The sequence below is a fragment of the Chlamydotis macqueenii genome, chromosome 11, assembly GCF_036417535.1.
Source record: "Chlamydotis macqueenii isolate bChlMac1 chromosome 11, bChlMac1.mat, whole genome shotgun sequence".
In the NCBI taxonomy this organism is placed as follows: Eukaryota; Metazoa; Chordata; class Aves; order Otidiformes; family Otididae; genus Chlamydotis; species Chlamydotis macqueenii.
Genome location: NC_141566.1, coordinates 16382348 through 16408353, shown reverse-complemented (window position 1 = coordinate 16408353; position 26006 = coordinate 16382348). Strand labels below are relative to the sequence as shown.

General features: G+C 55.0%; 2 protein-coding genes across 3 annotated transcripts; one reads left to right on the top strand and one right to left on the bottom strand.

The window, feature by feature from the left end:
* Nucleotides 1–8831: 8831 nt before the first annotated feature.
* Nucleotides 8832–17445, top strand: TNMD (tenomodulin). Its single transcript, XM_086756523.1, has 7 exons — nucleotides 8832–8963; nucleotides 9091–9225; nucleotides 12416–12556; nucleotides 13363–13464; nucleotides 15305–15458; nucleotides 16553–16725; nucleotides 16949–17445. The coding sequence occupies exons 1-7, from the start codon at nucleotides 8916–8918 to the stop codon at nucleotides 17156–17158; spliced, it is 963 nt and encodes a 320-aa protein (XP_086612649.1). The 5' UTR covers nucleotides 8832–8915; the 3' UTR covers nucleotides 17159–17445.
* Nucleotides 17446–19917: 2472 nt separating this feature from the next.
* On the bottom strand, nucleotides 19918–25366 carry TSPAN6 (tetraspanin 6). Of its 2 annotated transcripts, XM_086756244.1 has the most exons (8): nucleotides 25241–25366; nucleotides 24948–25136; nucleotides 24664–24738; nucleotides 23975–24073; nucleotides 23549–23704; nucleotides 22752–22835; nucleotides 20861–20960; nucleotides 19918–20661 (listed from the first exon to the last, which is right to left on the bottom strand). In XM_086756244.1, exons 1-7 carry the CDS (start codon nucleotides 25325–25327, stop codon nucleotides 20892–20894), a joined length of 759 nt encoding a protein of 252 aa, XP_086612370.1. In that variant the 5' UTR covers nucleotides 25328–25366; the 3' UTR covers nucleotides 19918–20661; nucleotides 20861–20891. The 2 variants fall into 2 exon arrangements, with proteins under 2 accessions (XP_086612370.1, XP_086612371.1); XM_086756245.1 differs by lacking the exon at nucleotides 24664–24738.
* Nucleotides 25367–26006: the final 640 nt, after the last annotated feature.

Here is a 26006-nt window from a genome sequence, read left to right as displayed (position 1 = left end):
TTGCTGGCAGTTTGGGAGAGAAGGTTCAGCACGGGCATCCGCACATTACAGAGGGCAAGAAATTCCCTCGGCCCGCCGAGACACAGCTGGGATACGCCGGCCACAGGCAGCAAATAACACAGGGGCAAAGGACGAAATCACATTTGTGCAACCTCCTCCCCCGTGTTTCTCTGCATTATTTAAGAGAAAACATGTTCTCTTCTGGTCTTTATTCTTTCCTTTTCGTACTCGATTCCCACTCCTGGTGGGTGAACAAAAGCAAACCCACCAAGCCCAGGCTGCGAAGCGGCGTGAAGCCACGCTCAGGGTGCCATCCAGGTCTGGGAAGTCATCACGGCTCCTGGAATGGGACAGAACCAGCTCTTGGATCAGACGGACCCGGAGCAGCATGGACCCAGACCCAGGCTCAGCAGAGCCGACAGCAGCCACATGTTGAGTTACAGCCCAGAGCTCTACGCTTGTAGCTTTGAAACGCAGACCCAGGTCCAAACCGGCATGGGCAGCTGTCGCTGACTCAGCCCAGGACCATTGCAAGCATCAAGAAGGACCAAGATAAAGCCAGAGCCAACAGCAGCCACCGTCAGGCAATGTCTGGAGCCAAGGCCAGGCTCCACCACGAGCCCCAGGTCCCCCACCCTCGCTCCAGCATCACCCGCTTCCCCGTGAGCCCGCTGAGCCGGTGGCAGGGAGGGGATTCTGGGGCACACACCAGGGCATGAGGTTAGAGCAGGCGCCAGCATCTCTGTTGGAAAACCTACCCCTGCAGAGCTCAATTGATTTTTTTTCTTTGAAATTAATCTATTTACAGCAGTTGAAGTTGAGCTAGCTTTAGGTGCTGTTTAAGCTGCTTTCCCTGCGCCTCGCGTTCAGCGTTTGCCTGGTGGGATTAAGTCGGATGTGGGGAGCAGGAGCAGAGGCACCAGCACCTCCGGGTGCTGCTGCCCAATGTTGGCACACCCAGAGCAGGGCTCCAGCCTCCTCGCACCCCTCCATCCGGCTTGCCCAAAGCATCCCTTCACCAGGACAAGGCTGGGGAAGTAGTGAAGGAGCCCCAAAAGCTTTGGGGTGCAGCCAGACCCCACCAGCCCAAGGTGCTCCAATCCAGCAGCTTCCACCAAGAGATCCTTCATGCTTTGGGAAAAAAGCTTAGTGGGGAGGATTTCTCCTTTCTGTCATTAACCTGACATAATGTCTTTCCTGCTGGCAGCTTTCAGGCTCAGCAGGTTTGTTATAAAATTCATTATCAGATATTGCAATCACAGTCACCTTTATTGGGCTCTGCATTTACAATAATTAGGCCAATAAACACTGATTTATAAAAATGACAAACAGGAACTCCCAGTAAGCAAGAAAAATGTGCTTTCTTTAGCGAGCGTTTTCTCACAGGACAAAAAAAAGGTATAAACCAATCACCGTAGCTGATGGCAAAGTTAAGCGGATCCTCAGGGGAGTTTCCACTTGCCAGCCACGACCTCACCAGGGACAGACCCAGGGTGCAGACCCCTGGGCCAGGGGCTGCAGCCCCCTCCCGCCGCAGAGCCCAGACAGCCAGGGAGCGGGGGAGATGCTGGGGCTGCAACAGGAGGAGAAAATCGTGGCAGGTGTCATGGAGAGGGAAAGAGCAAGGAGGAGGCAGCAGGGAGAGTGGAAAAAAAGCAAAGGAGGAGAGAAAAATGCGATAGAAGGGAAGCACCTTGGCAGGGAGGCAGGAAAAAAACTCCTGCCAGGTATAACAAGGAGAGAGCAGAGCAATCGGAGAGAAAGAGGGCGAGATGGAGCTTCAAGCCTTAGCGTTAGGAAAAAATAGAAGAGCCTCAGCAGGAGGGAAGGAGAGAGGAGAAGGGAGGTGTCACCTGCCAGGAGGCAATGCGGATGCTCTGCATGCCCGCATTGCTCCGAGGGCACACGGGACCAGGCTCAACCCCCCTGCGACAGCGAACTGAGCCCCACTGCAACAGAACCCCCGTGGGTGTGTGGGGTGGAAGGTGAGAGCAGACACACCGCAGATAGAAGTGTGCAATCATGATCCCAAAGGCAAAGACTCACCAAGCCAAGGAAAGAGCCAAGCTGCAGCCGGCCCAGACACGGGGAAGGAGGTAGTGGGCTTGTAGGGCACAGGATGGGGCCAGCTGCGGCACCAGTGGTCCAGCACCACATGGAGTGGGAGCCAGCCCTCCTAGAAACCCCAGCATGGGTGTTCAGAGAGCCTCATCCAGGGGTCAGTGCACTGGGATGCAGGCATTTCCCAGGAGGGCAGTAGCTGAGTCGCCCAGGGTTTGGCAGGGCCCCCAGTCACAGTGGGACATCAGCTCCTGGAACAACCCACAGCAGCTCCCAGTACCACCAGGCACAGCCCTGGAGCACCGAGAACCCTTCAGCTTGACAGCAGTCAGGCAGCAGCCTCAGGACATGGTTGCCTCCGAAAGCTGCTCACACACAGAGCCTGGATGGGAGGAAGCCCAGCAGCCCACTGTGCCCGTGGCCCTGGCAGCCAGCCCGCTCTGATGGGCAGGCGATCGACGCATGCCATGGTACATCATCACCAATATGCTTATCATCTCCCCTCCGTGCCCCCGTTGCAGCCCATCTGCGATCACACATGGCTGAGGCAGAGAGGAAGCTGCAGAAGAGGAGGAGGAGAAGATCCCCTACCACCACCACAGCAGAGGCACACAGCCCAGCCTGGTGCAGCTGCCATTCCCCACAGGAATGGGGCTGGTTAACACATGCAGCCCTGCCACGACCCCACAGCTCCCACCACACCTGCACACACCAGAGCTTCCTCCCTGCTCTGTTGCTCACCTTTTTCTTCTACGTTCATCCCAATTTCCTCTTGCCATCCCCAGAGCTGCTCAGCACCTTACAACCCTTCTCTGCCAGCCAAGGGCCAGCAGCAGCACAGCCCAAGCCTCCTGCAGCCACCCCAACCCTTGTGTACCCACCCCCGCGCCCCCCAGGCAGGGACAGCTGAGCAGCATTGGCTCCAACCCCCTTTACTGATGGGGAGCACCTGGTGCCACAGGTGGAAGCATATCTGGCTGGAGAGCCCCCCAACCTGGGCACCCCTAGGACCCCCCCTGGCTGAGCATCCAGAGGGGACCCAGCTCACAGCAGCACCAACCAATGAACCCCAAAATTCACAGACTTGCAGAGCCTTCTGCTGCTTCTTTCTGGTTCAGGGCAGAGACGGGCAATCATGCTGACTTTGGTTCATTTTATTTATTTTATTGATTTTTAAAATAGCTGCTTTTTTTTCCAAAAGGACTCTGGAGCTGTGAACAGCTTGACTGTATATATGAGAGCTGAGAAAAGCGACGGCTGAGCTCGAGGCATGGGGAAAGCAGGTAGAGCTGCATGGAGACATCACTGAGGAAGGACCAGGCAAACCCCCATGTCCTGAGCCTCAGGATCTCGCCAGAAACCCTGGCATACCTGGAGACCAGGGCACTCATCCTCCCGTCACGGGATGCTGTGGCTGCACGTGGTCTCAGAGGACGAGGGAAAATGATGCTTGCGGCATCACGGCGCAATTAATTGCAGTGGCCATCAATGGGAGATTTAATGACAATCAAAGAAAAATGAACTGTGTTGAAATTCTTCAGTTTAATGGATTTCTCCTTGATTAGTAGCATTCAGGAGTAATCTCAACTCTGCCTTTACTTGCTTTGGTAAGTAAACAACTTTAATATGTTTGTTAGGTGACAGAGAAAAGTAACACAGGAGCCTATGTGATGCTGAACGGATTCAGTAGTAAATGCTCAGTATGTTAATATTAAATATTTTATGTTTACTAAGCAGTGATAATACACTGGTTATTCTCATCACACAATCTCAGGATGATGCAGCCATTTTTACCAAGAATTTTCTTCTCCCAGCAGGTTTCCCACTGCTGAGTGCACGACACAGGTGAGATGCAGAGCCGGCAGTCCCGCAAAGGGGAACCCAGTGCCTCTCCCCGTGCCCATGGGCTCATCACTGCTGCTGGAGAAACCCAGAGCACCCATCCCTCCGTCCTGCAATGGATCCATGCATGTCTGCACTTCCTCGAGAAACCAGGCTGGCCTCCTCCACCTCCTGCCCGCCGCGCCTCAGACACGGTTGTCGCGATATTACCCGCTTCTAACTAAGCAGGCTGGCGATTAACGGCTGCGCCTGCATTACCCCGAGCATCCGTCTGCTGCCAGGAGCACGGAACCCGGTAACAGCCCCCGTACAGCGGCTTTGGGTGATGGGCACCAGGGGGGTGTTTACCGCAGGGCGGAGGGAGACACGAACCCCTCATTCCCCCCAAGTTATCTTCTTCTTGGTTCCCTTCTTGCGCACCCGAGAGGAGCTGTAGACTATTCCTTCAGATCCTAACAACCCTTAAACTATCTTTAATAAAATGCTTTTCGGTGTGACACCAATACACACGTAGCTTTCAATTACATTTTAGCGCTCCCAGTAGGAAGTAGCTCTTTATTGGGAGAAGTGACTTACGGTAGTGCGGGATTATGGGTTCGGTCTTTGCGTTGCAGAGATTTGAAGCCTGGTGGAAATAAAAACTGCTCAGCACATATCCTATGGATGAGCTCAGCCTTGTGCACAGGGAAGCATTTCTGAAGAAGTTAAGTGTTTGAAATAAAACCGTGTAGTCATCTGGTAGAACAGAGACATGAAATTGTTATTTATCAAGATGAAACTGGCATTTGGATAAAATTCTCCGGCGCTGTTAATAACTTGTGTTGACGAGGGAGTCGCAACAGCAGCAATGAGGTAGACGTTCCCCCTGAGCTTGGAGGAGTGGGATTTTTCACGGACTGTGAGCAAGGAGAAGCGTGTGTCTTTGGTAATAACTTTCTGAGAAGCTCCATCAGAACGGCCACCATGAATTTATCTTTTTCTATTCTTTCCAAAAGCTTTGTCAGCTTCTAATAATCTGCTGTGGCTACAGGTTGCCAGAGTGCCACACAGCCACGTGCATCTCCAACATGACAGCCACCTCCCCGAGCAGTTTTATCATAATGATTAAGTTTCTTAACTTGAATCAGGGATGTCTCTGGAGTTCCCTACAAGAATGCGAACTTAAGATAAACAATGAATGATGAATAGGCCAATTACTGAAACCTCCCTTCAGCTGAGGCCATATGTGGGTAGTTGATAAGAGGTGTGCGTCCTCTCATCTGGCAAATGTTACAGAAAATGGGATGGTTTGAAGCGGAGATGGTTCTGTGTAATCATCCACTGGCTAATGAGCAATTTCCTTTTATATGTGATTTTTCCCTTTCTCTCTTTGCTGTCCAGGCTGTTGGAAGTGGTGAGGGAGCCGACAACCCAACCAACATGCGTGCAAATTCTTCACCCTGGTATAAATCACTGCCCTCTGCCCCCACGGCGAGTCCCTGTCCAAGACACAAAAGCAATAGGAGAAGGCTCAGAGCTGCACAATCGTGATGCACGTGTCCTCCAAAGGTGAGGAGACACCTTGGACTGTGGATGCAAGACCAGCGCACAAACACCTTGGACTCTGGATGCAGCACCCCAGACAAAGCTGTAAGCCTGCACTCTGGACGTATTTTGGGGCTGGAGCACCTAAATGAGCAAAGCAAGAGGCATTTTCCCTGCTGAGAGACGCTCCCAAAAAGCACCCAAGGAGAAAGCGAAGAGTCTGGTGGGGGCAGACGCATAGGGGTCCCCACGAGTGCTGCGGCTCCGTGTTGCTCCCCCCAGCTCTGGCCGGGAGTGGCTGTCACCGCTGCCACCACACCGCCCTGCAGCGAGAGCTGCAAGACACCGCATTCCGCGGTAAATTGTATGATTTACTTACTACCTATGGAATTGCCCAATTAATTCACTATCCACATTAATATTATGGCTCATTTTTAACTTTACTGTCTCCATCGTTCCAATTTAGTGCTGCTCAGAGATGCTGCCACTGACCTTAATGGGTTTTTCATTATAACAGAGAGCACTGTATTAATCACGACGGGTTTCCAGTTGGAGGTTGCTGCCCCAGCCCCATTGCTTTGGGGAGCTGTTTTTTAGTGGTTCGGGGACCTATTTTATGTCTGCCAGGCTTCCTGCCCCCTCTCACACCGTGTATGAACCTTCATGCTGTCCGGGAGGAATTTCTTGGTAGAACATTTCCAGGCACAGAGATTTTATGCAGCAGTCAAGCCACGCTGCGGATATGATAGATTTTTCTGGGCAAATTGGAGCAAGAAGTAGAAAACCGAAAGGATGCACCAGTCGTAGCCAATGAGCCTATTATTGTCCTGTATAAAAATCAAATGCCTTTTAATCATTTCAAATGTTCTTCTGGGTATCAATTAGTCACACATTAATATCAGTATTGCTTCTCTTCCTCAGTTTTCTCCCGATTAAATTCTCCCCTGTCACATAGACTCGCGCTCATTAGCTTCAAGGAAAATTAGTGATTGTTCCCTCTTCATTGGCATAGATGGGAAATTTCCATCGGAACTGCTTTTTACACAGAGAACCTGATAGTCATCTTAAAGAGACTGAGGGGTTTTTGTTGTCTTTTCATGGAAATGAAAATTGTTGTCTTTTCATGGAAAATCCATTTTCTATCTTTTTTTGAAACCCTGAATGCTGAGCCTGAGGGCTGGGGAATGGGGAAAGACAAAAACATTCCTGACCAGTGTCATCCCACAGCTTCTGTCCCTCTCTGCATCCCAAGTATCCACCTCCCTGTCAGGATCCTGTGGCTGTCACACAGCCCACACCTGCCAAGGGGAAGGACAATAATTTGGGTTGCACGGAGTTTCGCTGCCATCAAACCCTTTGGTTCAAGACTGGATATTTGTAACGCTCTCCATGGAATGTGGCAATGTGGAGGGATCTCATCCTGCTCCCTGCTCTGCACAGGGCCGGGGCACATGGGGCTGAGCTGGCTCTGGGGCTGCAAGTGCATGCATTGTGTGTGCTCACTCCCATTGCTCCCCATCCCTCCAGCGGTGCCCAGTTTTGCAGGCTACGGGCAGGGTGCAGGTGGGACCTCTCTGCACCGCTCGCCCCTCGCCCCGGCCGCTCCATCCCCGGCGCTCGTCAAGCACTGGAAGGCGCTGATGATATTTATTGAGTTTTATTAACTCCCAGCCCTGGAAGCCTCTCACCTCTTCCAACTAATTCAGACGCCCGACTCCTGCTGGAGTTACAGTGATTGCTATTAAAAAGCTTGACATTTACCTTACAACAGTAATAAAATAATAATGCCTAATTTGGTTTACAAGTGGCATTTGCAGTGTTTCCTGTGCCTGGAGTGGGGGATATTGTGAAGATTGCTGCTTTGCTGATCAGTGATGTCTGCGCAACGGCACTGCCGTAATTCTTTCCTGTAATCATAACCATCTTTCAGTAGAGCTGCTCCAAAGTTTTCCTTTGAAACAGTAATTTTGACAGGAAAAGAAAATATTTTCAGATACTTCAGTTTCCAGTGAATAACAAAAGCTTCAGAGGTGAAACTTTCTGGTGAAAAGCAGAGAAAGACAAACCTGCTGTCTGCACGGATTTGCTGCATTTGGATTTCCAAAACCTTTCAGATGTTTTCAAAGGCTGCCTATGATTGCTTTTCATTTAAAAGTGACTTTTCTCCTCCAAATAACCTGCTGTCCTTCATTCGTCAATATAATTCCCTTCTGTTATTAGCCTCTCAAATATTAAAAACCTCCATTGTGTTTTACATCCCTGAGTGATTGCTACTTGAGCGCAGGGAAGGGGAGTTGGCCCCGGAGCTGCCGTGGGGCTGCGGGGTGAGGAGCTCCGGCCGCCCTGGGGCCGGGGGACCCCAAACCCCTTTGTAGGGAGCCAATACACACCAGGGCACACACACAACACCCCCCCTACACACTTTTCCCCAAGCTATTCAGCAACTCCGCTTCTGTCCAGCTTGGATTGACCCTCCCAGTTGCAGGCAGCGATGCCCCGACACGTTTGCAGAGCCAGCGTCGGACCTGCTGGAAGCAATTTATTTCTCCATTTCTCACCCCGAGCAAAACTAGATGTGGATTTTCTTCTTTTCGGCGCAGTTTTAATTAGTGTGTGATGCGCTCTGAGTTTGTACAAGCGCAAACAGCTTGGAACAACAGTGCACGCCAGCTCCGCTGCACCAGGGAGCCGCATCCTGCTCAGACTAGAAACCGCGCTGGATTTCTGAAAGCCTTTCTTAAGATGGGTTCATTTCCATGAAGAAACGGTACGATTTCAACAAATGGAAATTTTTGAACGTAGAGAAAAAAAAAAAATCAGTCAGGAAATTCCTGGCTAGGCCGACTTCGGGGCAAGGCTCCGTGTAAAGAAAATGGGGGATGCCAGAGCCCTCCGTGGGGGGTTTCGCATGGCCTTGCCGGGGGCTGGCAGTTCCTGCACACACATGGGCACATGCGCACACGTGTGTACACACCACCCACACGTGTAACCCCGTGCCCACGCACACCCCTGTACCTCCCGCCACGCCATGTTCCCCCACCGCACAGGCCCCCCGCCAGCAGCCCCCGGGCTGCAGAAGCCCCCCTATACATGTGAGCACGGGCCAACAGCCCCCCGAAAGCAGTGGTGCCCGTGTCCCCTGAGCCCCAAGGAGCCCTTGCACAGGCTGGCACCTCCAGCCACGGTGCACGGGCAGCGGTGGAGGGCAGGAGCAGAGATCAAACACAAAGCTGTGCCTTTGGATGCGGCCAATGGACACGGCGCAGCACAGCGTCGTGCGGGCTCGTCTCCAAAATCGTGGGAATTGCTTGCGCCCGGCGAACAGCAAGCGCCGCGGGAAGGCCGGGGCCCAGCGGGGTTGCGGGGGAAAGCTGGCTGCGGCGGCGGTGGGGGCGGCAGCGGCCCAGCCTTCCCCGCCGCATGTGCAGCCCAGAGCTGCTGTAACTCCACCTCGGAGCGGGCTCGCGTCCTCGCACACGGAGGAGACCATGGGAGGGACGGCTCGGGAGAGCCCGGAGGATTGCCGCTTTCTGGACGTAAGTTCACGGCTGGCTTTGCCATCGTGCACCTTGTCAGCGTGATAAATGCCTGATACACGCGTGTGCTCGTCCCTTCATGAATCACCAGCCCACCGCTGGCTATCGCTGTTTTCTCATTAATTAGGCAGAAGCATCCAAGACCCGAAAGAAGACCTGTACCAGATACCGGATCTGCGGTCTCCTCTTCAGCGCGCTGCTCGTTTCTCTCATTCTGATATTTTTCGGTGTCAAGTATCTCTGGAACCCAACACCCAGAAAAGTAAGTAAAAACCCTCTGACCCAGCGTTTCTGAGTGCCGCGTCCCCAGACAGAGCTGGCTCCCCGCGACTCACTGAAACTTTTAACTACACCCCGAAACCCAGGCAGCCTTACAAAATACCTTTTCTTAGACCACAAGTATTCACAGGACTTTTAAAAATCTTTCTATTATTCATAACTAGCTTTTAATTTATACAGGCTGAGGTTTTTTCCTCTGTCACCGCATTCTTTCCCTAACTGACAATTACAGGGGATGGGAGCTACGCCACGAAGAGTTAAAGTTACTCTTATTTCACCGACAGCAAATTTTATGACAAGTAAGAAAATATTTTCCATTTCATTTCAATTATCTTGCCAGAAACTGGTGGAAAAGTCATTATGCCACCGCATAAAGAGGAGAGAAAGCCAGGACGCAGTGGTGATTGATTGTCATGGATTATATTTCTTACTTTAATGTGTCTGCAATGTGAGGGGACGGTGAGACGGATTAGCTTTTGGAGGAGCTCCTGCTAACTGGATTGTGCTCGTTTATTCCCAGCTCCCCAGACGGACACTGCTGTAAGCGCTGAGCGTGCCGGGGGCAGCATCTCTGCGCGCTCCAGCCAAGATCTTGGCAGTTCTGCCACAATCCTTTTTTTTTTTTTTTCATCCCATACCCCAAGAAAATCGCTTAACCTTGAAGCCAACAGCCTGCCCAGTGCTCCTCATCCCCCTCCCCTTTGAGTTTCCAGGCTCATACAGGAGGCCCTGCTTTGCACCCTGGCACCAGCGGGTTTTGCCAACGACTCTCAAGAGCGTCTTCAAAATTCCCGTGGGCAGCCAAGGCGGCCTCTTTCCCACGGTGGCATCTCCTCTCTCCTCCCTGCCCCACGCCGGAGCCACGCCAGGGCTGCCCTCCCACCGGGCGGAGGAAGCACCCTGCTCACCAGAAACTTTGTCTTCTTATCAGCAAATAGAAATAAATACCCCCCAAAATAAAAGGAAAAAGCAATAAAAGCCATATGTGCCTCCAGGCTCCTGCCAAGATGGTTATAAAGTCTCTACTGTTCCTCGAAAAACAGGGTGCGTGCCAGACGCGGGGGGAAGAGGCTGTTAGCCCCCGGAGGGGAGGTTTTCTCCGAGCCAGTGGCGCAGAGCCATTGCGGCAGCCTTGGAAGGGTGATCCAGGGCGCTGGTCCTCGGCTCCCGCAGCCTGACAGAGGATGGAGTCCATCAGTATTTCTGAAAGCCCTTCACAACACCTGACAGGAGGGCGAGCGAAGCGCTAGGTCGCAGGAGAGCAAAGATGTTCCCGTGGTGGAGCTGCACGTGGATGCTCCCGGCATCTGGGATCGCCGCATCCTCTGCCGCCACGGGGCAGCACTTCTCCAGCTGGCCCAGGAGTCCTCCGGGAAAAGCAGGACGGGGGAGGCTGGAAGTTCCTAACACTCAAAAAAAAATATAAACCAAGGGGAATTAAACTCTTTAAAGAACAAAAAGCGCTTTGAGCTCCCTTCACGCAAGCGGAGAATGGAAAAAATCTTTAAAGAAGACTTGTTCCTCCGAGGGGTGGCCTTGGACACGGCACGGCCCTCTGCACAGCAGCATCCGCGCCGGCCGGCACCGCCGGCGAGCGAAGGCGATGAGTCAGCTAATGAGGAGCTCGTCGCGGCCTCGCAGGGGGACATATTTCAGCGATTGGCGAGCAAGTGTCATTTTCAGCTCTATAAAATATCTCACAGCTCTCCGAGCAGCATGGAGCCGGCCAAGCCCAAATGGGGTAGCTGGCCCCTGCGCTGGCAAAAGTAATTCCTCATAAACAGAGAGGTACTCGGAGGTAAGGTGCCACCTGGGATCCTACCCTCCTAGAAATGATTTACGGCACCGCGCGCATTTCGTCAGTCAAAACCGGCGGCCTTCCAGCCATTGTAGGCTTCAGACTGTTTTTTCCATACCGTAAAATCCTTTGACAGCCATATATCTTTATAAAAGCCTCCTGCTGACTAACAGGAGATGCTCATGGCTGCCGAGGCGCACGTCGCTCTTCTGACTTTTAAGCAGGGGCAAAGGAATCCGACAGTTATCCGAGGCCAGTTCTGTGCCCAGCTGGTTGCAAAAAAGGGGATGCTGGTGCTGAAAACATTGCGAAGAGGCTTTGAACCCCCTGATGGGGAGGAACGTGCAGGAACCAGGGGACTGTGAAAGGGGGTTTCGCTCGGGACTGCAGGCAGAAGCCCTGCCCCTCGCCGGGGCATCGCTGTGGGGCCAGGGCGCTCCTTCCCCAGCCCTGCAGCCGTGCTGGGGGGTGAACAGGGCTTTCCCATCCCCGTGCTTCCATCACTCCCTCCTGCCCTGTGGACTCTAGAGGTTTTGCACAAGACTTTTTCTTCCGCACGACACCGTTTGATTCGGGAAATGGGACTCCCCAAGGCTCGCCAGCTCTCGCCGCGCCAGCCAGGATCATTTTCGTGCTTCAGATAGCATCTGCCGCTACTCATCCTTTAAGGGTCAGGCATCCGCAGAGACTGGAGGGCTGCCGGGCTGGCTGAGCGCAGAGAGCACCTGCGAGGAGGAGAGGGCTGCTCCCTCCGGCGCTGCTCACCCCGGCTCCCCACAGGGATGAGTGCCGCCGGGAAACCGGTTGCTACACCCGGGAGCTCTTCAGCAGCCCTCGAGGAGGTCTTTGATCTGCAGGCAATCCCTGATCTCCTCCAGGAGAGGCTTTTACCTCTGCCTTTCCAGGAAAAACAGAAGGCACAGAGATGGAGCAAGCGAGCTGGGGATGCAGCGATGGATAAAGCAAGGCAGGAACATGGGAAAGCAAGGTCCCTTGGGCCCAGGACTTCAGTCCAGCCTGGGACATAAACAGGCCAGTGTCACAGAAAGCAGCGGCAAAGGCTGAGCCAAGCTCCTGGTGCAAGTGCAGGATGAGCATCTTCTCCCAGGCTTGACACACACGTTCCCCCGCAGCCTGGCTCCATCCTGCTCTTTTTCCCAGCCCCGGTGCCTGGGAGCTGCCTCTCCTTGTGCTATCCAGACAATCAGGGGGTGGGGAAGCAAGCACCCTGTGGCGGGGTCAGGAGCCCAGCACCAGTCAGGAGCCCCCTCTGCACCGGGGGTCAGGAGCCCAGCACCAGTCCACTCGCCCACCAGCCAGCATGTGAAATGGGGTGGGGGCTGAGCGGACCCCTGTGTGGTTTTGGCCCTCGCAGGTTTACGACATGGAGCACACTTTCTTCAGCCACGGCGAGAAGAAGAAGATTGTGATGGAGATCGACCCTCTGGCCAGGACGGAGACTTTCAGGAGTGGGAACGGCAGCGAGGAAATCCTGGAGATCCATGACTTCAAAAACGTAAGTGTGGAGGGGTTTGTCCCCGGGACCCTGCCTGCCATCTTGCAGCAGGATGGGTGCGATCCCTTAGGACACCACGGGTTCGCTGGACCAAGCCCCAGCATGATGCGCTTCTGCGTCAGGGAGAGCAAAGCCCAGATGCAGACTCTCTGGGGATGCTCTCAAAGGAAAGGAGATGTCTATCTACGTTAGCTTCCACCGGTATTTAACAGTGGCGTGGTTCAGTTCCAACAAAATACATCTTAAAAGCAAGACCTAGTTATTGGATTTACCCTTGCAAAGGAACGCAATCATCATAAATCTATCCGAGCTCAGTACATTTGTCTGTCTGGAGAGCATTAAAACCTTGTGACAATGTTGTAGGCTCTCTCTGAAACCTAATTAAAATTTGTAGGGAAATACCCTGTGCAGTGACATATGGCAAAATTTTCAGCTAACAGCCCAGCAGGAACTGGGGGCTGAATGTTCACATAACCATAACGGTCAGATGCTATTCTGCATATTTTTATTTATGATAACTACAGTTCGTGATAGCTGTAAGGAGAAGGGGAGCAAAGTAAAAAATTTTATGCCTATCTGCCTTAAAATATTTGTAAAAAGCCCAATTCTCCCAAACCGTAAAACGCAACATCCCTTAGGAGAACCTGTTAGTACATCCTAGCGCTGCCACCGAAGAGAGTTTGCACAAAAAAGTCAACAGCAGAAATACAACTAAACCCTCATCCAGCTGTACCCTCTGTGCAAGGGGGTGATTTCTCCTCCTGCTTTGCCCTGATGGCAGTTTTTTGTTTGTTTTGATAATGTAGGGAATAACTGGCATCTTCTTTGTGGGGCTTCAGAAATGTTTCATCAAAACTCAGACTAAAGTCCTACCTGAGACGACAGAGGCCAAGATCCCCGAACTCGAGGTAGGTGAACAAAACACAACACCCCTCTGCCCCCCATGAAACCCACTCCTCTCCCTGCCGTCAGGAGCGCGGCCACCGTTCCCACCGCCCTCCCATCTGCTCCAGCCTTCCCAGAGGCTCCGCAATAAAGAAATAATGAGTTGTGATCACTTCCTAAAACGATCTTATTTCAGAGGACTGCTTCTAAAAACAAGTGGAAAGAGACGGGATTAGAGAGCCGACAGACAAAAACCTCTCGGCACAATACCAGAGATCAAGAACAATAATCCTGTTGTAGTCAAAAGGTCGCAAGGCAGCTCAGGATTAGCAGGCACCAAAAAGTCAATCAAATAGTTTTCTCCAAGAACTGAGCCTCGTGTTCTCAAGCAGAACGAGGCAGAAGTAATGAATTTAAAAGAGCAGCCACGTTTAAGAAATGCGATTTGAGAAAGCGCTTGGCGTACAGCCCTGGGAGGTGGGACGCGCCGGGCTGGGGCCACCTCCCTCTCCTGCATGGACCTTCCTCCCTCGATGTGCCTGACTGCTTCTTACTCCCCTTTAAATTTTGCCCACCACATCCTGCTGCAAGGAGTCGCACGCATAGTGTTTAACTCCGTATTTTAACCCCTCTCTAACAGCGTGACCTGGGGCGATGCCTCGGTCCCTTGAAAGCAGTTGTCCCCTGTCCCTGTCCCCAAGACCCCAGTGGTGGCACAGCCCTTCCGCCTCCCCGTTTGCAAGACGAAGGGTGTTAGCAGATTGAATCCCACCCCTCCCCACCCCAAGGCGGCCATTGCAGATAAAATGCCAGCAGGACACATGTTTGAAACGAAGCGAAGCGTGGGCAGAAACATTTCCCTGAATCATGACCCAAATTCCCAGACACCGATGCTTTGATTATGCCGTAAGAAGCTAATAGATCTTTTTGGTTACCGTCGTAAAATGGATATGATTTCCCAGGCTTTAGCAGAACATTGCCCCAGGTAGAAAGCTGAGATGTAAAACCCAGTGAGATAAACGTAGATTTAAGTTCCAGTCATCTCTTCCCAGAGCCCGCATGCTGCCAGGTCCTTCAGGCAGCACCTCCCCAACCCCACGGCTTTCAACAGAGACCCCAAAAACAACTCAGATGGGGTCAGGTTGTGTTGGCGCTTTCCTAAGACTTCCCAAAGCCATAAGGAAAAACTCTATAAAAGAGAAATACCACTCCAGACACCTTCTGGGGAGAAAAGTGCCATTTGCCAGCTTGCTCTATGAGCTACCACCACCAACATAGACAACGTCGCCTTGGCAGATATAGCTCCACGCAGACCCATCCAATAATCTTTATATATCTCCCTCCCTAAGCACCTGCCAAAACACACCATGGACTAATGCAACGGCGCAGACGTGCAGTATAAATTACAGAATGCGAAGAATTTCTGCGAGGAATAAATTAAAGTGTTCGATCACAAAATCGGTAGCAGAAGGAGAGAGAAATTAAATAGTAAGAGCAAAGCAGAGAGGAGATGTTTTAATCTTGGGTTTTAAATGAGCTGGGGCACTCCAGAAGGCTCTTCCAGATGGTGGGGACTGCACAGGAGACGGCTCTTGAAGCATGATGAACAGAGGGAGGAGAGAGCGGGGTGGTGTTTAGTTGATAGCGAGCAGGAAAGACAAGGCTCGTGATGGGTCTCCCTGTGTGAGGACCATCAGGGTATTGCACGTGGACCCACCGGGCACCACAAGCCAAGGCAGATGAAAACCAGCTGCTGTCTGGGAGGGGAGAGGTGCCTCTGGGTAAGCCAAGGTGGGGAGAAGCAGCCAGCAATTGGGAGAGGGTGTCTCACCATGTCAGGGTGAAATCTCGCCCTTCTTCCAGGGAGAAGAAATCACGACCACCTACTTTGAGCAGTCCGTGGTCTGGGTGCCTGGGGAAAAGCCCATTCAGAACAAGGAGTTCCTGAAGAGCTCCAAGATTTTTGATATCTGCAGAAACGTAACCATCTACTGGATCCACCCTACGCCAATAGCAGGTACAAGGAGCCATCTCCCCAAAATGCTCATAAGCCCCCTTGCCGGGAGCAGCCCTGCCACCCACCTGTGTCCTCCCTGCCACGTCCCCCACTGCAACAGGGTGGAAACTCATTTCCGCGGCCTTGTTGTACATCTCAGACATGAACACAATGTTGGCCATGACCATGAGAGAGCATGGCCAGTGTAATAGCAGGGGCTGAAGTTTCTCTCTGCAAAGCACTTGTCTCTGCCGGCTCCCCACCGTCCTGCACTTTGCAGAGTGGCCACCCTCCTCGTAACAAGGCAAAAAAACCCACCTTTGTACCCGTAAAGAAGCCAGCGCTGCTGGAAACTAGGACGCCTAAATTCTCATCACCGCATGAACATCAGAGCATGAGCAGACATCTTCATCTAAATCACACAACAGGGTTGCCACCTCCAGCTGCTCACCACACAGCCCTCGCAGAGGTTGTGGCCTCTGAGATCTGCCGGCATAATTACCCGCTGTCTCTAACCCACTTCTATCCGAATGAGCTAGTTTAAAATCCCCTACTGAGAAAACTCCCTCTGCTCGGCAGCCGCAGAGGCGCATCTCGTCCCCCACAGGTACCAGTCAGCTCACGGTCATCGATGGTCCTGGAAGCGAGCGGGCAGCAGAGATCCCCGATGCAGAGGGAAGCTGCTGTCCTCGGCTGCCGTCCCCTTTCTGCGTCCTCAGTCCCCTCTGTTAGACCCCGTCTGAAGTTGAGTTTCAGGAAAGGAAATTAATATCACTGTGGGTCCTACCTAAGCCACAAGTGCTGTAGCTGGGCCTAATCTGGGGCTCTACAAATCCCGCCCCCAGCAGCAGAGCCCACCATGAGGATGTGCTTCTCCGCACCCATAGCCACATGCAAAGGATGCCAACACCACTCACAGGCACCCACCACCCATGAGCATGGGGATGGGACAGGCCATGTCTTCTCTACCCTCTCCTCCCACCATATTATCTCCTACAGCCCTTCTCCCAGGCTTGGTAAGAGCAGGAGGCAATGGCAGAGACAGTAATGCCCGCTGCTGCATTTGTCCCCCTGCTCCGTGGTTGTTGACAGCAACGTTTGGGCTCTTCCTGTAGCTCCTGAGCTGGCCAACCTTGAACGGGCAGAAGAAGAAGACCCTGAGCTGCTCATAGACAATCAGAGCTGGTTGGACGGAGGGAGCAAACACGAGGTGGAGAAGGATGAGCAGCCAGGGCCCAAGCGTCGGGCACGGCAGCTCACAGAGGAGGATCTGCCCGTCAACGACTACGTGAGTGTGGGGAATCACACCCTGGGGTGTCCTGGCCATGGTCCCAGGGTGTCCTGGTCGTGTTCCTGGGGTGTCCTGGTCACATTCCTGGGGTGCCCTGGCTGTGCTCCTTGGGATGTCCAGCCCACACTTCTGAAGTGCTCCTGGGGTGTCCTGGCCATGTTACTGGGGTGCCTTGGCCGCACGGCCCCCTTGCTGCACTGACGCTGGCTCTTCCCCGCAGTCGGAGAATGGGCTGGAGTTCCACCCTTTGTGGGACGAGCAAGGCTACTGCTGTGCCCAGTGCCGTCGCGCCAACCGCTACTGCCGGCGAGTCTGCGAGCCCCTCCTGGGCTACTACCCCTACCCCTACTGCTACCAGGGCGGGAGGGTCATCTGCCGAATCATCATGCCCTGCAACTGGTGGATCGCGCGGATGCTGGGCAGGGTGTAGCACCCACCGGGCAGCACCCAGCGCTTGGGTGCTGTCCCGTGCCCGCCTGCCGTGTCGCCGCCCATCCGGATGCATCCTGACGTGGCCGACATGCAGGTCGTTACCTGCTTGATTGCCGGCAAGCGTGAAAGCCTGCTGGCTGCCGCACGGAGCACACACCGCCCGTCCCCCCGGCATCCTGCGCTGCTCCCGCGGGGCTGGGGGAGGCCGCGCTCGAGTGCACCGTCACCACGCTGAGCAGCAAGAGGCAAACAATAAACGTCTTGTATGAGCGATTGCAAAGAAAATGGAAACTCGTTTAGTCTCAGTCTGTGATGCTTAATGGGTTTGAGAAGTGATCTAATTGCTCAACTGCCTCATCACAAGCATCCATAACTCAGGTACTGGGACTGCCGGCGCTCGCCTCGCTGGGAACGTGCGGAGGTCCCTAATTTGCTCCCTGGCGACGCTGGTAGTTGTTCAACACGTCCCGACTCTCTATTCCAGTGCGCTCTGATGTGTTGGGGAGTTGTTAGAGACAGCTCAGGGGTGCCACCAGCCCCTCAGGAGCGATGCGCAGCACGGCAGCGTGGGGGCAAGGGGCAGGCAGGAGTGGGCACAAGGAGCCCCTGCGGTGGCCAAAGCCAAAGGGAGCAGAGGCACGGAGGATCCTAAGCCGGTGCTCTCCAGGGAAATGCCCAGATGGACGAGCCTGCTCAGACATAGAATCATAGAATGGTTACGGTTGGAAGGCACCTTCAAAGGTCATCTAGTCCAACCCCCCTGCAAGGAGCAGGGACATCCCCGACTAGATCAGGTTGCTCAGAGCCTCATCCAGCCTGGCCTTGAACGTTTCCAGGGATGGGGCTTCTACCACCTTTCTGGGCAACCTGCTCCAGTGTTCTATAACTCGCATTGTAAAAAATTTTTTCCTAATTTCCAATCTAAATCTACCCCCCTCTATTTTAAAACCATTACTCCTTGTCCTATTGCAACAGGCCCTACTAAACAGCCTTTCCCCATCTTTCTTGTAGGCCCCCTTGAGGTACTGGAAGACCGCTATCAGGTCTCCCCAGCGCCTCCTCTTGTCCAGAGAAGAGAAGACATGTACAGAGAAGGGAGCAGAGATCAGGATCTGCTGGCTGCCAGTGTGCTGGGTGCCAGCCGTGGTGTCCCCAGGGCTGCCAGGCCCCCCCTGCATCCCTGCGACTCCAGCAGAGACGTGAGCACATTTTGAGGGCAGTTCCCTCCATCCCTGCTCACGGCTGCGCTGACAACATGCTTAAAACACTGGGAGTGGGATGCAGCAGAGCTCCCAAAGGACACCAGCCAGCCCTGGGGACACCAGGCGTTTCTGACAAGTCCCTCGAGACATTTATCCCCTGAGAGGGGCTACCCAAACGTGGTAGGGATGTGTGAATCGCACTCGGCCACGGCTGCCGCAGGAAACTGGGTCCCTGGGGACAGCCAGCCGGTGCTTGCGTCCCGGCTCAGTGGGTCCAGCCAGGTCACCAAGGTGTATCCCATGCCTTGCCAGGACAGCAGTGTCCCAAGTCTGCCTGGCATTTCCCCAGCACATGCCTGTGCCTTCGGGATATCACTGATGTCTCTCCCAATTAAAGCCAGGTGTCCACATAAGCACTATTTAACAAGGTAAGATCTGCCCCCTCTGATGGCCGCAGTGCCCGTCGCTGGCCGTGGGGACAAGCAGGCTGGACAAGCCTCCTCACTCCTCAGGATGGGATGGACAATCGGTCAGTGCTGGTTTTCCCGCACAGCTCAGAAACCTCCGGGCTCCCCACACCACCCTCTGCCAGCGCCATCCCCGCCCGTCCAGCACCAGCTCCGCCGTCCGCCCCAGGAAGGGAGCTGCCTGCGGAGGCAGGGGCGCAGACCAGTGCAGGATCACCTTCCTCTACGCAGGCTTCCTGGTGAGGACGGGTTTATCCAAACCTGGCCCTGCTCCTCACGTGTTCCTGCTCTGTCTCCATTCATCCATCAATTGCCGTCAGCCAATCTCTCCAACCCGGTTTCCGTGCTCTGACGCACTATCCCTCACCACCCCGACCCGGGAGGCTTTTGGCCAGCCAGGCGCTGACAAATCTGATTTACTCACCCGGGTTAAATGCAACATGAGGATTTTGGGTGTTCCCCTCCAGGTTCCTCCGTCAGCAGCGAGGCTGCCCCGTACCTGCTGATTTGCCGCACCACAGGGCGGTTTGGCTGGGGCAGGTCACCCAGCACGGGAGCAGCGTTTGCCAGAAGGCCAACGCTGACGAAGGGCCACCACTCCTACCTGCAGCTTAACCCCTCTTTTCACGCCTGCCTCCCTGAGAGCAGGACAGGCAGCCCTAGCAGCTCTACCAAACGAACAAAAAAGCTTAAACCCATGGTTTTTTGCCCCGGGGAGAGGCTGGAGATGCAGGCAGCTCCAGCAGCGCTGTCCTGCCCTTTGCTCCGAGCGAGCAGCCGGCTGGCAGAGGACGCACACGTTTGCACGGGGCTGAACTCATCGGCACAGCTCCTGGGCTGGGATGCTCCAGGCCTTCTGCTTCAGCACTGTTACACAACCGCTGTTATGAAGAAAATTCAATTACAGACGTTATGTGTAAGTTCAAGTGCACCAGTGAGCATCGGAAAAACGCGAGCTATGATGGTCCAGAGGTTACTGGCTGGCCTGGGGCGAGTGGACTACCTCCCGGAGGGAGGGGTTGCGCTCTTTGCAGCAACTAGAGCAAAGAAATTTCCAGGAGATGAAAAGAAAAGCCAAGGCAGTCTCATAGAGTAAAATATCTTAATATTTACTGTGTCTCAGGACAAAAGAGTTCTACTCAATACACAAAACGAGTTAAAGCAGCATATAATACTGACAATCAAGTCACAGATGACTCGGTGCAAGGACACCTACCAAGGTAAAGGCACCAGGAACTATATCACCAAACCTCGCTACAGCTTACAAAGAATCACTACAATCTGTACTTAAAAAAGTACAACTATAAAAAAAGTATATAAAACCCAGGGCAGGGAAGAAAGAGAGCTTGGCAACAAGCCGAGACCTTGCTGAGCCAAGGGCTTCAGGCAGGCAGGGCCGTGTTTTAACGGGGCAACAGCCCCATCTCGAGAGCAACCACGTTCAGAGAGCGAGAGGACATTGAGGGGTTGCTGGAGATGAGGGGAAGCATTGCTTTCCCGACAAAGGCACCGAAGACAAGCACCAGGAGTCCCAAGAGACCACCAGCACGGTCGGTTTGGCACAGCACTCAAACGCACTGCGGAGGAAAGAGCCGGGGGCTGTGGCGCCCGGAGGAGCGCGCTTGCTGTAACCACCGCAGCTAATTATCCCACGCGGTGGCACAGCAGAGTAGTGTTAGGACAAGTCCCTGAGCGCACCAGGACAGCTGCTGCACTCCTTTCTATGAGCTAGTTGAGAAGAAGATCAGTCAGTTCAAAGCAAGATTTCACAAAGTGGCGTCCAGAGGAAAACTGGAGGTGGTGGCATCCTCCCTGGCTGTGACGAGCATACCCTACAATGCACAAGACGAAGCATTAACAGACAGGCTGGATTTACACACAGCCAAAAATGACACAGCAGACACGGTCTTCCAGGTGCCCTCTATCCCCACACCCCCCACATGTAGTACCCGCCGCCATGCTGAAGGTCCCCAGGCAGCAGCCAGGGATGCAGAGGCAGCCCACCGAGCTTACACGGCCAGACAGACGTACCCTGCCACAGCCACAGCGCGCGGGGGGCCAGCTACACCATCTCGTACTGGTTGTTTGTGATGTACTGGGACAGGCAGCAGGCGAGAATGATGCCAACCAGCTGAAAAAGAGAAAAAAAACCCCCACGCATCAGAGGCAGCCAAGAACAGGATGCAGTGTTTTAGGGGAAAAGCCTGACAAATTGCTCCAGAGCATCAGTTTTATAAAATCCAAAGATGAAGAGTGGGATTTACAAACTACAACATGGGCTGCCACGCTCTGCTTCGGAGTAACTGAGAGACGCTGAAGCGGAGGATCCTGGCAGGCATCAGCCAAACAAGCTCCTCACAAGAGATACTCCGTGTCCCATCCTGTTAACATGCTGCTTCACGAAGCATCTACCGTTTTATGGTAATTTCAGAGATTACACAGATATCAGCAGCGTCACAGCCAATTACACAGCCACCAGAGAACAACAGCCACCTCTCCCTGTCGCAAGGACAGCAGGGAACCAAGGTTGCTGTTTTCGCATCAGCATCCGAAGGACACGCTACTGTTATCACAACGTGGCCTCCCAGCCCCCACGCAAACATTTAGGGCCAGACCCTGCAGGAGCCTGACCTATACCAGCAAAGCGAGAGGCACATTTGCATGGCGAGTCCCTGCCGGCTGCACAACACGGCCAGGCTTGCCGCAAGAGCAATAAAAGCCAGGAAACGGTTACAATTCCCAAGCCTGGCATCAGCTGAGATAATTTCGCGGCTGGGAGCGTGCAGCTCACGGTTTGTGTGTCAGTCACGTCTTGGTGACCCCACGGCGAGCACAGCCCAACTAAGGAGGAGACTGGGGCGAGCAGCTGGGCACAGCAGAGCAGCTCCAGCTCTCGGGCTCTCCCGGCTGCAACCAAAAGCACTTGGTAGCACAAGCTGCAGCCAGGGGCTGTTGGCTCCCACCTCTCCCCGTATTTAGCAAATCCATTGCAGGAAACACACGGCGACACGTTCGTTACGGGATAAATATCTTGGCAAAGTTCCGCCTTGCAGCTCGTGCCACGGCCTCCGTGTGGCAGATCAAGGAGAGGGTAAATTCAAGCCCCTCCAAAGTCAAGGCCAGCCAAGCTCACTCTGCAGCTGCTCACCACCGAGAGCCCAGCGAGCTTCCAGAAACCAGCTAAAGAAGCGCCGGTTGCAAATCCTGCAGCTCCCACTGCAGCGTATCGGAAAATCCTTGGCACCTTAGGAAACCCTACCGCACTGTCAACGTGCCCTACGCTCAGCGTGGCGGAGCTGGGGGCAGGGGCCTCTCATTTCCTGCCGGGATAAAGCCTGCAGGAGCAGGGGCCGGCGAGCACGCCGCTGCTGCGGCTCTGGCAGGAAGCGTCCCATAGGATAAAGTAAAGGAGAGGTTGGAGAGCAGGAGGGAGAGGATGCAATCGCAGGGTAAGGCGGTGTGTGGGGTGTGAGCCGTCAGCACAAGAGGTACCCCACAGACGCTTGCAGGGCACCAAGGACACAGAAGTGATGCCAAAACACCTCCCTGACGAAATGGGAGGTCGGTGGGTAGGAAAAGGAACAAATTTGATCTCTGCCAAGAGCAAACGCAGGGAGTTTGCCCGGCGCAGCACAGGCTCCATTTGGGTTTTCTTTAAGTCGGTTGTTTCAGACAGGAGCTCTTCTCAAATAGCCTGGGCTCACAGAAACAGAGCTGGTGCTTCAGCCCTGGGTTTAAGAGACTGGAGATTGTACAGCAGTGAGATTAAACTCAAGGGGAATCTGCAGAGTAGCTGCTCCTCCCTGGCTGAAACAGGCCATGCCTTTTGTACACACACCAGACTTTGCACAGAAATTAAATACCTCTGCCGACACGCTAGCTTCACTTGGCACTCCTCCTGTGCCAGGCAAGGGAGATTTACCTGGAAGCATGCGATGCCAAAGGAGATTCCAGCCACAATGCTCATTTTTGACTCCATCGTTGAAGTTACCAGGAAAAAACAACCCTGCAGGGGAGGGAAAGTAAGCACAAGGGTCGAGTGCTTTTCACCCCCCCAGAAGACAAAGCGGCACCTCCAGCTCCAGGGGAAGATGCTCCCGTGCAGGCAGTCCAGGCCACCCTCCCGCCTGACCTCGGCAAAGTCATTTCCCTATCAGCGCTGCACCAACCAGCCTCCCAACCCAGCACGCAGCCTTGCAGCCCAGCCCTGCGTGCGTTATCAAGAGGAGGGCTGCCCTTGGGCTGTTCCCAGCAGGAGCTTTGGGCTGAGCAAGGTGACTCATCAGAGGAGTCCCTGTCCCTTGCACATTACCTGGCCAGCCAGCCCTGTCAGATGAGGTCACCCGCGCTCACCACGGGTCAGGACTCTGCACAGCCCTTGGGAGACGTCAGCGCTGCTGAAACGCACTTTACTGGGAAATGACCTCCTTATTCATCTGTTCTCCAAAACACAGAGCCCTGAGCACAAACACTTGAGTCCAGCTGGTCCCTGACCTCCAAGGAAGGAGTGGAGGGGATCTCAGACATGAGGAAGGGCTTGCTCCTCCATACTCGTCCCCTAACTCCATCCCAGGGGAGTCCCTGGGCCACAGGGTGCCTGCATCTGGAGAGCAGTTCTCCTTTCAAGCCTCCCAGGGAAAGGCAAGTCCTTTTCCACCGACCCAGCTCTGCCCTCCCCGCCTCCAGGACTGGCAGGGGGAATTTCTGAGCTTAACTTACATCCACAAACACTTTCAGCTTGGCTTTGCTCGGGTCTTTCAGATCCCCCTCCGAGCAGTCGTCCTGGCTCTTGCAGCAGCTCCGGGGGATGCCCCTCTGGGTGAAGTACTCTGTCCTCTCCCAGTCCGAGTAGTTCTGCACCCCGCAGCAGTGCAGCTGGAGGGGGAAGCACATTTAGGGAGCATGGTCATGCCAGGCTACTGACCCCCCAGTCTTACCACCGCTCCCGCAGCTCCTCTGCCCTTCCATCTCCAGGAACTGCCCCCATCTCACCCAGCGTCTCCTCCCAAACTCCCAAACATGGTGCAAAAGGACCCACAGCACCACGACAGGGACGTCAGCAACACAGGGGGTCCCAGGAGACGTCCCAGGGCGAGGCGAGCGTACCCACCCACCGCCAGCCAGACGCCAGCCTGCGGAACTCACGGTTCTCTGGATGGTGTCGACAGCCTCGCTGTGCCGATCCGCGGTCACGTTGTAGTCCCTCAAGGCCAGGTTGAGGTTACTCTCAAAGTTTGTCTTAATCTGCAAGAGAGAGGTCTCTGCGGCAGTGCCATCCCCTCCTGCGCTTCGGGACCCGCAGTCCCACATTAGTCACCCCTCGGCGACGGCAGGAATGACTCCGGCCATGACCAGCAGACATTTCCTGGCCACCCAGGCAATTAAACTCGGTATTAAAGGGCAGGCTGGGATGCGCTGCGGCAGCAGGGATGTTGTGTGTAATAACAAGGACCTACACAGTGCCAACTCCCCCCCACAGGCAGGCTGCTCCACGTCGTGGGAACCCTCAGAGGAGCTTTAATTACAGAAGTTATTGCAGAAGATAGACCAAAGTCAGAAATTAAAGTCCAGGGCTACTTTGCCTGTGCTGGCGGAGGGGCAGTGTGCCATGCTGGGCAGACCCTACACCCAGCCTTGTCCTTATGGGGACCTTATGGGTCCTTACAGGGACCAAGTTGCTCTTTGGGCTGTTTTAACCCCATTTTAGCTAAACTAAGCACTGCTCCCAGCAGCACCTCTGTCCCTCCAGCAACATCTGCAACTGCACTTGGGTTAAAACCAGCACCAAACTCGCCCTGCAGCATCGGGAGACGGCAGCGGCCACCCAGACTCACCTCATGCCTGAAGACGAACCCCACGATGGCAGCCACCAGGACGATGAGGAAGATGAGGGACAGGAGCATGGCGTACTGCGGGCAGAAAGGGTGGGATGGGACAGGGTGGGTGGGATGGGATAGGATGGGATGGGATAGGACAGGATGGGGTGGATGGGGTAGGATGGGGTGGGGTTGGGTTGGGATTGGGATGGGACGTGCCGGGATGGATCAGAATGTGCTGGGACGGGTCAGGACAGGTCAGGGGGGATGGGACCCCCTCCCGCCCATCCAGGGCCACCCACCAGCTTGAGCATCCAGGTGCTGCCACGGCAGGTGGCGAAGCACCCGAAGGTGCCCAGGAGGACGACAACGGTGCCGGCGCCCACCAGAACGAAGGGGACATTGGTGGCCTTCTCGTCCAGCAAGGAGAAGTAGACGGCCAGGCTCACCCTGCCCCAGACCCCTACGGCCAGCAGCACGATGCCCGACACCTGGGGAGAGGGGAAACCCGGCCTGGCTCGCCACTGTCGCGACAGGGCGGCGCGGCCGCGACATGTCGCGGGGGTACGGCGGGGCGGGGCGGCCCGGCGCTCACCCAGAAGACGAAGGTGTAGGTGAGCAGAACGCTTTTCAGGCAGGTGATCACCGGCTTCGTCTGCAGCCGCCGCGACGGGGACGCCATGGCCGACACGGGCCCTCTCCTGCCGGGACGGGCCCGGCCCCGCCCCACCCCGCCCCTCCCCTCCCGGTAGGCCCCGCCCCACCGGACGCGCCCGAGCGGAGGCGGAGGTTGACGAGCTCTCACGGAAATGGCCGAGCTCACACGGAAATGGCCGAGCGCGCCCGAAAGCCAGCCGCTCCTCCCCAACGGGGGCCCCTCTGTCTGCCCAGTCGGACGTCCCGCCCGCTCCGTCCCCCCCCCCCCCCCCCCCCCCCCCCGCCCGGTGCTACCCGGTCCCTGCCCTCCTGCCCCAGCAGCGGGCCATGCAGCCCCAGCCCCTGCCCAGGAGGTGCCCCCTCCCAGCAAAGCAGACCCCAGCCGGGGCAGCCACCCCGCGCCCCAGCACATGGCACGGCCGCCATGCCGGCGAGCGAAGGGCATCCTGCCCGCCATGGGGCAAGGGCCCCGTCCCCTCCTCGGGGATGTCCCCAGGCTGCAGGGGGCTGCGGGCTCCCCAGGCCCCGCAGCAGGCAGCCCCGCACAGCAGCCGCCGAGCAGCCTCATGCTGCTCGGGACAGCTGTGTTATTAATCAACGAGCTTACGGCTCTGGCTGCCACATAATTAGTGCATTCAGGCAGCACGTCCCCACCTCGCTGCCCCGCGCCAGCTCTCCTACCTGTCCATGCCAGACTCATCCCT